Raw genomic sequence first — 12,109 nt, 5'->3', positions numbered from 1 at the left:
TATGGAGAGCTCGCCACCGGCACCAGACCGACTGAAGGACCAGCCCTGCGTTATAGAGACGTCTGTAAGCGCGACATGAAAGCAGGAGACGTTGACCAAACTACCTGGAAAGTCGTGGCAGCAGCTGGAGTCAGCCCGTCAGGGCAGGAGAAAGAAAAACAGTGAGGGGCAAAGAGAGGGCGCAGGCGGCTGAGGTACTCCTCTACAGCCAAGCACAACATCCGCTTGAGAAACTGCAGCAAGGCCAGGCGCTCCAACTGGGCAGCCATCGATGGACAACCGACTGACCACTCCGCTGTCCATCATCATAACTGACACCCCATCGCTCGAATGGTTGATTAAGATCTTGTTCACGCCTCCCGCAGGATTGGCCAATTGGCGGAAGTCCAGTGCTGTTGCGTGATTGGATGATTACTCCTTTCGTTCCCACGCAAAGTGATGAATGATTGACATTCTAATTTTCGAATAGTTGATAGAAATCTAGCTCAGACCTCGCAGGATTGGTTTAATATCTAATGACGTCAGTGTCCCTCGATGGCATAATTGATTGACACACGGGCAGAGCGCCTGGCGGATTGAGGCGATTAAACTTTGGTTCACGCCTTCCACCCGCGATTGGTCAATCGTTGTTACGTCAGCCCCTTGCGGGATTGGTGGAAGAGTAGTCCAGGCCCGTCCCTATTTCTGAGAGGGATACGGTGCTTGTCACGGCGATGCAGGTGAGTGGGTCCGCAGCGAGTTGTGAATTTCGGGCTGGCGGCTCCGCTGCGACGGGGCGAGTAATCCCCTCACTTTTGCGAAGGGAACTGATGACTTGGGACCGGCGGCGGGGTCGGCAGTCTGACGCTGGGCCGAATAACCGGTGGCCTGGTTGCCGGGTGACTGCTGACAGAGTCAGCACAGTCTGTCTCAGGCAACCTAATTTATTGCCAAATGCATCGTGGTGTAATGAAATCCATATAAACAGCGTGCATAGTAATAATAACTACAATGACAAGGGAACAAGTACAGAATGGTACGAAGACTAGTATATTCGGCAAAAAAATTCTAATTTGATAATAGCTGTGTAAGTTGTTCTATTATTGGCACGTGTATCGAGGTACATTGAAAGACTTTGATCCATACAGATTATTTCATGACAACCAGTGCAAGAGAAAACTATAGCACAATGCAGAAAATCAGACTTAAGTTTGGTAAAACAGTGTAAAGGTCACAAAGAGTTGATTGTGAGGTACAGAGTCCATCTTATTTTACTAGGAAACTATTCTGATAACAGCAGGATAGGAGCTATCCTTGAGTGTCGTGGTATGGACTGTTTCAAAGTTCAAAGTAAAATTATTGTCAAAGTACATGTATGGCACCATATGGAACCTGTGATTCATTTTCTTGTGGGCATTTACAGTAAATACAAAGAAACAAAAAATAAGACTAGCAAAATAATAATAAATAAGCAATGCACACTGAGAGCATGAGATGAAGCATCCTTGAAAGTGAGTTCATAGGTTGTGGAAACCATTTAGTGTTGGGGTGAGTGAAGTACCCCCCTTAGCAATCTGCTGGCAAAGGGGAAGAAACTATTCTTAAAAATGATGAGTCTTCAGGCTCCTGAACCTCCTCTCTGTGGTAGTAATGAGAAGAGGGCATATTGTGGGTGGTGAATATCCTTAGTGATGGAAAAACAGAGCTTACCTTGCACTTTGACCTTTCATGTTAGTTCTGTTTTGCTCTGGTCAGGTACTGCCTGTGCATCTGTGGGTTCCACGTTTTTATTGTAGCACTGCAATATTTGCTCATTTATCCTTCGGTGTCTGGTCTGTTTTCTGGTTACTCTGAATGAGCAAAGGACAGTACAGTGACTTTGAGGTTGGAGGTAAGGGTGTGCAGGCTTTGGGAAGTGCAGAAGTTGTTCACCAGGTTACTGTTGGCTTTAGAAAAGACAGCAATGCATAAACCGCTGGAAGAACTCCGTAGGAGGGAAGTGAGCAGTCAGAGACCCTTCTTCAGGACCTGCTTATTGGGCCTCGGTGAAGGGTCTCGAGCTGAAACATCGACCGTTCATTGGTCCCAGTGTAGGAAGCACAAGGACCAGTGAGTCGGCAAGCCTAGAATCCAGGATTCGATACTAAAGATCGAAACCCAGGGGTCTGTTGGAAGTCCAGAAGTCGAAGCCTGGAGCCCTGTCCTGGGGTTAGAGAATTGTCCGTGTGTGTGCGGGATCGTGGATGAGAGGGATGGGCCTTGTATTTTGATATTTGGTTGCTTGTGTTCTATGTTCTGCCAAGCATGGTAGGCACGCTAAGTTGGTGCCTGGATATGTGGTGAAACCTTGGGGGGTGGGGGGGGAGGTACCTCCCAGATCGTCCACAGACTGTGTTGGTCTTTGATGCAAACGATGCATTTCACTGTATGTTTCAGTGTACACGTGATAAACAATGAACAATGAATCTGAATCATGTTCAGTACAGACATGATGGGCCAAAGGACCTGATGTACTGTTCTGTTACGTTTACTTGAATGAGCACTTAAATCAAAGTACGTTTATTATCAAAGAATGTAAAAATTATACATCCTTGAGATTTGTCCGCTTACAGGCAGCCACAAAGTAAGAAACCCGAAGGAACCCAATTAAAAGAAAAGACTAATGCCCAAAGTGCAGTGGGGGGGGGGGATAAAAACAAATCATGCAAACAATAGAAGCAAGCAACAGCATTCCAAAGCAAACTGAGCCCTTGGATCTGAATCCCTGGGGTTCATCATATTGGTGGGACAAATGGACAAAGCTCGCAGACGCCACGCACAGCAGCTGGGGCAGTCTCAGCATCACACAGAGGAGTGAACATCGTGGGGGAGCGAGCCAAATCAGCCTAACTTTCGCTTCTGGTCCTGACACCCTGCCTTTCCAGGCTGTCTGGGCTGCTCTTTAAATTGTCCAAACAGCAGATTATACCTTGTATTAGGACTGGGGCCCCAACCGCAGTGAAATGCTTCGAGCCAAGACCACGCCACCCAGTGATTCGCTCTGGGTCTAGATTCTGTCGCCCGGCCTGAAGCTGTTCTGGACCTCTCCAAATAGGCTTGGCATTTCAACTGATCTAACCTCGTGTCATTTGGATGGGCATTGACACTTCTCCACCTTGACTCCTTTCCAAATCGCTCACTCCAACTCTGACTGCATTGATTGATTGAGGAATAGCAGACTTCCCTCCGTGATCAGACTTTTGAATGGTCTGTGAACTCATGGGCACTACCACATTACTCTTGAGCAACACACACACAAAATGCTGGAGGAACTCAGCAGGTCAGGCAGCATCTATGAAAGTGAATAAACCATTGATGTTTCAAAATGTCTCGGCCTGAAACACTGACTGCTTATTCATTTCTATAGACACTGCCTGACCTGCTGAGTTCCTCTAGCATTTTGTTTGTTGCTCATAATTATCTGTACTGTGTGATTGTATGTACTGTGTTTTGCACCTTGGCCCTTGGAGATAGTGCAATCACTCGAGTCAAGTATGATATTCTCTCAAACACGAGGAAATCTGCAGATACTGGAAATTCAAGCAACACACACAAAAAATGCTGGTCAACTCCTGGCCCGCTGCGTTCACCAGCATTTTTTTGGATGATATTCTCCCAAGGGGTTTTTCCCTTGGTGGAGAATGCCTGTGCGAGACTTTGATCGGGAAAACTGATGCACGGGCAGCCACCGCACTGTCCTTCACACATCAGCGTAAGGAGGCAGTGGCATGGAATGCAAGATGACTGGGGACCCTTTATTGTTGCAGCCTTCCTCCTGTCGTTGTGATCCACCATCTTTTGTCACCTCCATTGTTGAGTTCTTGGTTAGATTGCTGTATCTCCCCCTTGACTTTGCTGCCACAGGTGACCCTACTAAGGAGCTGTGCTCCAGATGGTATCGATCTCAGAAACTCAAAGCCTGGCCACCACAACACAGTGACGACCCTTGGAGAAGTGGCCCTGGGCAACGCTGCTTTATTTAGCTGAATACGCGCTTGTGATAGAGTGACAATTGAACTTGAGATGGGCCGAAGGGCCTGTTTCCATACTGTAAAACTCTCAGCTCAAAATGAATTTCCACGTCCTGCTTTAATCGAAACTGTTTTTATTCCTCAATGATGCAAGTATCTGTAAAGGGGCTGACACTCAATGCCGGTCCTGAGAAGGTGTCAGTGAACAGTTTTGAGAGTCTGTTGTAGTCCGTGCTAGGCAGGTGCGTGAGTTTGTCGGATTCAGATTAGTTTTATTTATTACATGGACATTAGAACGTAGAGTAAAATGCATTGTTTTGTGTCAACAGCCAACACAGTCCGAGGACGTGCTTGGGGCAGGCCACAAGTGTTGCCATGCTTCTGAAACAAACACAACATGCTAAAAACCTACAGGCTAGGGTTAGTATACCTTTGAAACATGGGAGGAAACCTACACGGTCACAGGGAGCACACATTGTCCTTACAAACAACAGCAAGAATTGAACAGCGCTGGTGCTATATAGTGTTACGCTAACCACTATGCTACCATCTGCCCTGGTTCTAGCCTCACCTACCAATGGAAGCGACCTTTGGGCATGTGCAAGTTCACCATGCTTTTGGTGCCAACACAGTTTGTCTACAACTTGCCAACTAACCTGTACACCTTTGGAATGTTTAAGGAAAGCAGAGCACCAGGAGGAAACTGGGTCTGAGTGTGTCCTCAAGGCCCATCCAACAGCATGTTTCCAATCATGAGAGATTCCAGGACCCGAGGGGGCAGCCTCAAAATGGAAGGATGTCCCTTTGGAACAGAAATGGGCAATTTCTTTAACCAGAGGCTGGTGAATCAGTGCAATTCATTGCAACAGAACTCATTGGCTATATTTAAAGCAGAGATTGATGGGTTACTGATCAGGGCGTCAAAGGTTACAGGAAAGAGGCAGAAGAATGGGTTGAGAAGGAAAATAAATTAGGCCTGATTGAATGGTAGAGCAGACTCAATGGACAAATAGACTAATCCTGTTCCTTTGTCTTATGGGTAGTGTTCTGGTACACTTGCTGTCATCATCTAGCTTGGTAGAAATGTTCACAGGTTTGAGGGAACAGGTGACTGTTCATGATTATCGAGCAGCCATGACATTATGTGAATAAAGCAGATACTAGTTCAATTGAGAACCAGTCTTCTGGAAGTAGCTGCTCACAATCTGCTTTCCAATGATACTTCTTGGCTAGAGAAACCAACCATTCGGTGAGGGACATTCTGATTCTGTCTCACTGAAACTACACAGGTGAAGATGATGTATGCAAAAATAACAAGGTTGTTGTTGTGGGTGACTTCAACTTCCCTAATATTGATTGGCACCCTCCTCAGTGCAAAAGATTTAGTTGGGATGGAGTTTTTTTAGGTGTGTCTAGGAAGGATTCCTAACTCTGTATGTAAAACAGGCCAACTAGGATCAGGTACTAGGCACTGAACTTGGTCAGGTGACAGATCTCTCGGTGGGTGAGCATTTCAGAGACAGTGACCACAACTCCCTGACCTTTACCTCAGTCTTGGACAGGAATATCAGCAGATGGTATGGGGAAGTATTTAATTGGGGGAAGGCAAATTCTGATGCTATTAGGCAGGAAATTGTGAGCATAAATTGGGGACCGATGTACTCAGATGTGGAGCTTGTTTTAGAAGCACTTGCATGGGGTTCTGTAAAGGGTTATCCCATTGAGACAGGGAAAGGATGGTAGGGTTGAGGAATTATGATTGACAAGAGAAGTGAAACATCTAGTCAAGAGGAAGAAAGAAGTTAAGGTTTGGGAAACAAGGATTAGACAGGACTCTAGAGTTACAAGGTAGCCAGGAAGAAGCTTAAGAATGAACTTAGCTAGAAGGGGGCATGAGAAGGCCTTGGGCCAACTGTTTATTCCTTAGATGCAGCCTGACCAGTATTTTGTGTGTGTTACTTTGATTATCCAGTACCTGCAGAATTTCTTGTTTGTATTTGAGTTCAAAGTAAATTTATTATCAAAATGCTTGTATGTCACCATATACAACCCCGACATTCATTTACCTGTGGGCATTACAGCTTCTGTGTGGCTCAGTTTAGTCAGTCACCACAGTGACGTGAAAGCATGTTGCAGCTCATTCTACAGTTGTGGTGCTCACATTATTATGCTCTCCAACTTTCAGACCGCAGCTAAAAAAGGTTTAAAGACTGCAGTGCAGACTGCTGCTGAGGAGTTCCTGGCCTTCGTGGATGAAGGGGTGTCCCCTTATCACGGTATGTAATCTGGTTGTTTTACTTTTACCTGGGGCTGTGGATATTTGGAACGCCTGCTCTTGTCTGATACTGACGTTGGAATTTTCATTCAATGGCCACTTTATTAGGTACCTCCTACACATAATAAAGTGGCCACTGAGAGTATGTTTGTGGTCTGAACTCTTGACTTTGCACTCATGCACTCAGTGGTCAATCTCTGATACATAATAAAGTGCACTTTATTACATTTGTGGACTTCTGCTGCTGTAGCCCACCCACTGTATGATTTGACATGGTGTGCGTTCAGAGATGCTCTTCTGCACACCACATGTTATTTGAGTTACCAGTCTGGCCGTCCTCTCTGATCTCTCATTAACAGTGTATAAGATGATGAGAGGCATTGATCATGTAGATAGTCAGAGGTTTTTTTCCCAGGGCTGAAATGGCTAGCATGAGAGGGCATAGTTTTAAGGTGCTTGGAAGTAGGTACAGAGGAGATGTTAGGGTTAAGATTTTTACACAGAGTGGTGCATGGAATGGGCTGCCGACGACGATGGTGGAGGCGGATATGATAGGGTCCTTTAAGAGAGTCCTGGACAGGTACATGGAGCTCAGAAAAATAGAGGGCTATGGGTAACCCTGGGTAATTTCTCAGGTAAGGACATGTTCGGTGCAGCTTTGTGGGTTGAAGGGCCTGTATTGTGCTGTAGGTTTTCCATGTTTAACAAGGTGTTTCCACCTGCAGAATTGCTGCTCACTGGGTGTTTTTTGTTTTTTTTTGTGTGGTACTCTAGAGATTGTACATGAAAATCCCAGGAGATCAGCAGTTTGAGATGCTCAATCCACAGTAAAGTCACTTGCAATTTCATCAGACTATAAAACCTTCCAGCTGATTTCAGAGTCTCCCACATGCTTTCTGGCAAACTCTAGCTGAGATTTCCTGTGTTTTTCAACAGTGGCTTTCTCTTTGTCACTCTCCCATAAAGCTGCAACTGGTGAAGCACCCGGGCAACAGTTGTTGTATGTGCAGTCTCTCCCACCTCAGCCACTGAAGCTTGCAACTCCTCCAGAGTTATCGTAGGTCTCTTGGTGGCCTCCCTTACTCATCCCCTTGCATGGTCACTCAGTTTTGGAGAACAGCCTGCTCTAGGCAGATTTGCATCTGTGCCATATTCTTTCCATTTCTTGATGATTGACTTAACTGTAATTAAAAGAATATTCAGTGACTTGGATACAAGAAAATTTCCATCTGCTGGCTTATACTTTTCAATAACCTTTTCATGGAGATGCTTGGGTTGTTCTTTTGTCTTCGTGGTGTAGTGTTTTGCCAGGACACTGACTCACAAGCAGTTGGACCTTCCAGATCCAGGTGTGTTTTTACCACAATCAATTGAAAACCTTGGCTGCACACAGGTCTCCAAAAACCAGATCTCCATTTAACTAATTGTGTGTCTTCTATAACCAATTGCCTGCACCAGTCCTGACGAAGGGTCTCGGCCTGAAACGTCGACTGCGCCTCTTCCTATAGATGCTGCTTGGCCTGCTGCGTTCACCAGCAACTTTGATGTGTGTTGCTTGAATTTCCAGCATCTGCAGAATTCCTGTTGCCTGCACCAGTGATGATTTGGTGTGTCATATTAAAGGGAGTGAATACTTACGCAATTAATTATTGTGATTTATATTTGTAATTAATTTAGATCATTTTGTAGAGATCAGTTTTCATTTTGGCATGAAAGAGTCTTTTCTGTTGATCAGTGTCAAAAAAGCCAAACTAAATCCACTGTGATTCAGTGTTGTAAAACAATAAAACACAAACTTCTGGGGGTGGGGGGGGGAGTGAATACTTAACATAGACTCTGTAGATTACATTTCTTTCCCAATCCGATGTTTATTTTGAACAACACTGAACCTCTTGACCATTTCAGCATGTGTTTGTCTATTGAGTTATTGCCACATGATTGGTTAATTAGATAATTGCATTAACAAGCTGGTGTACCTAACGAAGTGACTATTGACTGTATGACTACAGACCTGCATTCAAAATCAAAAGTGAAGTTTATTGTCACAAGTCTACGTGTGCACAAATGCAATGAAAAATTTACTGGTAGCAGCATCACAGGTACAGAGCATCATATAAGCAGCATTCACAAGGAAAATGAAGAAGTCCATTTTACTGCATAATAATCAAAGTGGTCACAGCGTTGCTACCATATACAGTATAGTACATTATACAGCAAGGAACACAATCAAAACAAAGTCCATTTTAATGCAACGGAGTGTGGATGAACTGTAGTGATTAGGATTGTACTCTTCCCCTTCCTACCGTCGTATTCTGGCTTCCATCCCTATCCTTTGCAGTCCTGAAGGGGCCTCTGCCCATTGACTGTTTATTCCCTCCATAGATGCCTGAATTTCTGAGTTCTTCCAGCATTTTTTGTGTTGCTTGGGTTTCCAGCATCTGCAAAATCTTGTGTTCATAAAATTCTTTGTTGGGCACAAGCATTCTGTCCTGATGTTCCAGCATTTGCAGAATCTCTTGTGTTTATGATTGGTGCTCCCTTGAAGTTTAAATCTTCTCTTCAATAGGGGTTCAGTGAGACCCTCTTTCACTGGTCCTCCTTTGTGATCTCTGTGGCTCTGTGAGTCTTCAATCCATGTGCAGCTTGTCCTCCTTCACCCACCCCATCTCCTTATTCTGGCTTCTGCCTCTTCCTTTCCAGTCCTGCTGAAGGGTCTTGGCCTCAAAGGTCGACTGTTCATTCTCCTCCATAGATGCTGCCTGACCTGCTGAGTTCCTCTCGCGTTTTGTGTGTGTTGCTCAAGATTTCTAGCATCTGCAGAATTTTTTGTTTATGATTTGGGGTTGTGCTGGTTGGTCTGATAATTGAATGGTTGAAGGGAAGTAGATCGTGGTGTGGGGCTTGGGGCTTGAGGCTTCAGGATCTCAGTTGAGAGAAGATGGCATGGCCTTGATGGTGGGCAAAGAGCATTGCAGCACAGTACAGGCCCTTTGCCCCATGATCTTGTGCTGACCTTTTAAGCTACTATTGTATCAATCTAACTGTTCTCAACCACATAGCCCTCCATTTTTCTAACATCCATGTGCCTACTTAAGAGTCTCTTAAAAGCCCCTAAGGTGTCAGCCTCTACCACCACTCCTGGCATCTTTGATAATGTTTTTTTTGAGGGGATGGTGAGCAGGGTTTGGAGCTGGCATCAGGAGAGGGTAGAGGCTTAAATCCTGCACGATTTCCATGATTGTAACAGTGTCCAGCATCCTATCATACTGACTCAAATCAGCAGAATACACAATGGGATACCTTTATAATGTAGGGGTATACAACCTATAAATGCAATACAAAAGAGCCAGAGTCACACTGCTGTTGCTGGGATTATCCAACCATAGCACCAACGTGATTCGTATAACACCACAACAAGTGGCTTTCCTTTAAAGGTTCAGGAGGATCGGTTTGTCAATGAATGCACCAACAAACTTCTACAGAAATATCATTGAAAGTATTGTGACTGGATGCATCATAGTCTGATGTAGCAATTCAAATGGACAGGAACATAAGACTATAGATATAGGAGCAGAATTAGGCCATTCGGCCCATTGAGTCTGCTCCCCATTCCATTTATTTTTATTAATTTGGAGATATAGCACAGAACAGGCCCTTCTGGCCCAGTGAGCTTTGCCACCCAGCAGCCCACCTATTCAACCCTGCCTATTCAGGATAGATTACAATGACCAATTGACCTACTAACCGGTACTTATTTGGAGTGTGGGAGGAAACCAGACACTCGGAGGAAACCCACGCATTCACAGGGAGGAACGTACAAACCCCTTTTCCAGACAGCATCGGAATTGAACTCCAACACTCCTATCTGTAATAATGTTGTGCTAACCACTAGGCTACCATAGTGCCCCGTGGCTGATCTATTATGAGTCAACCCCATTCTCCTGTCCTCTCCCTGTAACCTTTAACACCTTTACTAATTGAAAACCCATCAACTTCCTTCTTAACAACTAATACCATTACTTAGCCTAATAGATTAGAATTACCACTGTACATAATTATCTAATTAAGTGTCTAATTTCCTTTTATATCATCTCAATGTGTACTTAAGAATGTATAAATAATTATAGTTTTATACATATAAAAAAAATGGAAAAAGTTATAAGTGTGGAAAAAGTACATGATACTTGTGAATTCCTTATCCAAATAAAAATAAAATTTAAAAAAAAGAAAACCTATCAACTTCCACCTTAAATATACCAGATGACTCAAAGAAGCTGCAGAGAATAGTGGACTCTGCCCAATACATCACAGGCACATCCGTCCCCACCGCGGGTGGTATCTGCAGAAGGTGCCATCTCAAGGAGGCAACGTCCATCATCAGAGATCCTCACCATCTGGGCTATGCTGTGTCCTTGCATGTACCACCAGGGAGAAGGTATAGAAGTCTGAAGCCTCTCACCATCAGGTTCACAAACAATTTCTTTCCTTCAACCATTCAGTTCTTGAACCAACTGGTCTCCCTGTGACTCTGTGGATTTCCTCCAGGTGCTCCAGTTTGCCTCCCACAGTTTAATTGGTAATTAGTTTAATTGGTTATATGACTGTAATTGGGCAGTGCAGGCTCATTGGACCAAAAGGGCCTGTTACCTCTAAGTAAATCAATGGATAGATAGAAAACAATGACAATATAAAAAACAAGAGATTCTGCAGATGCTGGAAATCCAGGCCAACACACAAATGCTGGAGGAACTCAGCAGGTCAGTCAGCATCTATGGAAGAGAATGAACAGTTGACATTTCAGGCCAAGACCCTCAAACAGGACTAGAAAGGAAGTGGAAAGAAGCTAGAGTAAGATAGAATTGAAACAGTTCTATGTTGGTCACAGGCTAGACTACAATGAGCCATTCTGGTCACCACACTGGTGGAAGGTAGTGAGAGTAAAAGATTGAATTGAAGTAAAAGTAAAATTGAATTGACAAACAATTTGCTAAAGGAACTTAGTGAATCAAGCAGTATCTGGAGGATAAAAAGGAATTGACAGTGTTGTATCAATCCTGAGAGTTCCTTTCTCCCTCCCTCCCTCTCACAGATGCCACTCGACCTGCTGAATTTCTCCAGTAGAATGTGCTTGCTCCAGGTTACAGTATCTTGTGTTCCTAGAATCACTTGGATGTTGTCTGGATGGAACGATTGTTATGAGGAGAGAGTGGGTAGGCTAATGGGCTGGCATTGGCATGGTGGGCTGGGGACGGTATGGAATCAGTTCATTGACTCATGATCTCCGTACCTTTTCTGGTTCTTACAGTTGTGGAGGAATGCAAGCGGCGTCTCCGATCAGCTGGCTTCAAAGAGCTCAAGGAGACTGACCACTGGGATATTGAACCTGCCAACAAGGTGAGGAGCTAAGTGGGGCAGTTGGGAGTGCAACTGCAACGATGGGACCACCCTCGGGTTGGAGGAGCAGCACCTTGTATTCTGTCTAGGTAGCCTCCAACCTGATGGTATGAACGCAAGTTTCTCCAGCTCCCAGTAATAACTGCTCTTCCCCCCCCCCCCCACACCCTTGCCTTTGCCATTCTCCATTCTGGCACCCGTTTACCTTTCTCCTCGCCTGACCTGATGCCCCTCCTCTTTCTCTTTCACCAAAAGTCCATTCATCTCTCCTATCATATTGCTTCTCCGTCAGCCTTTGCCTTTTCCACCAAACCCCTTTCAGCTTCTCCCCCCAACCCCCAGCCATCCACCTTACCCATCACTTGGTTTCACCTATCATCTCCCAGTTAGTATTCATCCCCTCCTCTCCCCCACCAACCCCACCTTAGTCTGGCTTCTGCACCCTCCTTTT

General features: G+C 44.9%; 1 protein-coding gene across 4 annotated transcripts in view; it reads left to right on the top strand.

The window, feature by feature from the left end:
- Positions 1–652: 652 nt before the first annotated feature.
- The window catches only part of dnpep (aspartyl aminopeptidase), a 54,763-nt gene continuing 43,306 nt past the window's right edge, over positions 653–12,109 (top strand). For 2 of the 4 annotated variants that reach the window (XM_063051385.1, XM_063051383.1), the window contains exons 1-3: positions 4,350–4,409; positions 6,175–6,265; positions 11,570–11,658. In XM_063051385.1, coding sequence (XP_062907455.1) covers positions 4,365–4,409; positions 6,175–6,265; positions 11,570–11,658 — 225 coding nt within the window. In that variant the 5' untranslated portion in view covers positions 4,350–4,364. Of the gene's footprint in view, positions 720–4,349; positions 4,410–6,174; positions 6,266–11,569; positions 11,659–12,109 lie in introns of those variants that run through there. The other 2 variants (XM_063051384.1, XM_063051386.1) reach the window with 2 other exon arrangements.

This window comes from Mobula hypostoma, chromosome 6, assembly GCF_963921235.1.
Source record: "Mobula hypostoma chromosome 6, sMobHyp1.1, whole genome shotgun sequence".
Taxonomy (NCBI): domain Eukaryota; kingdom Metazoa; phylum Chordata; class Chondrichthyes; order Myliobatiformes; family Myliobatidae; genus Mobula; species Mobula hypostoma.
Note: the sequence above shows the minus strand (reverse complement) of the source record. Positions and strands in the feature narration are given on the sequence as shown.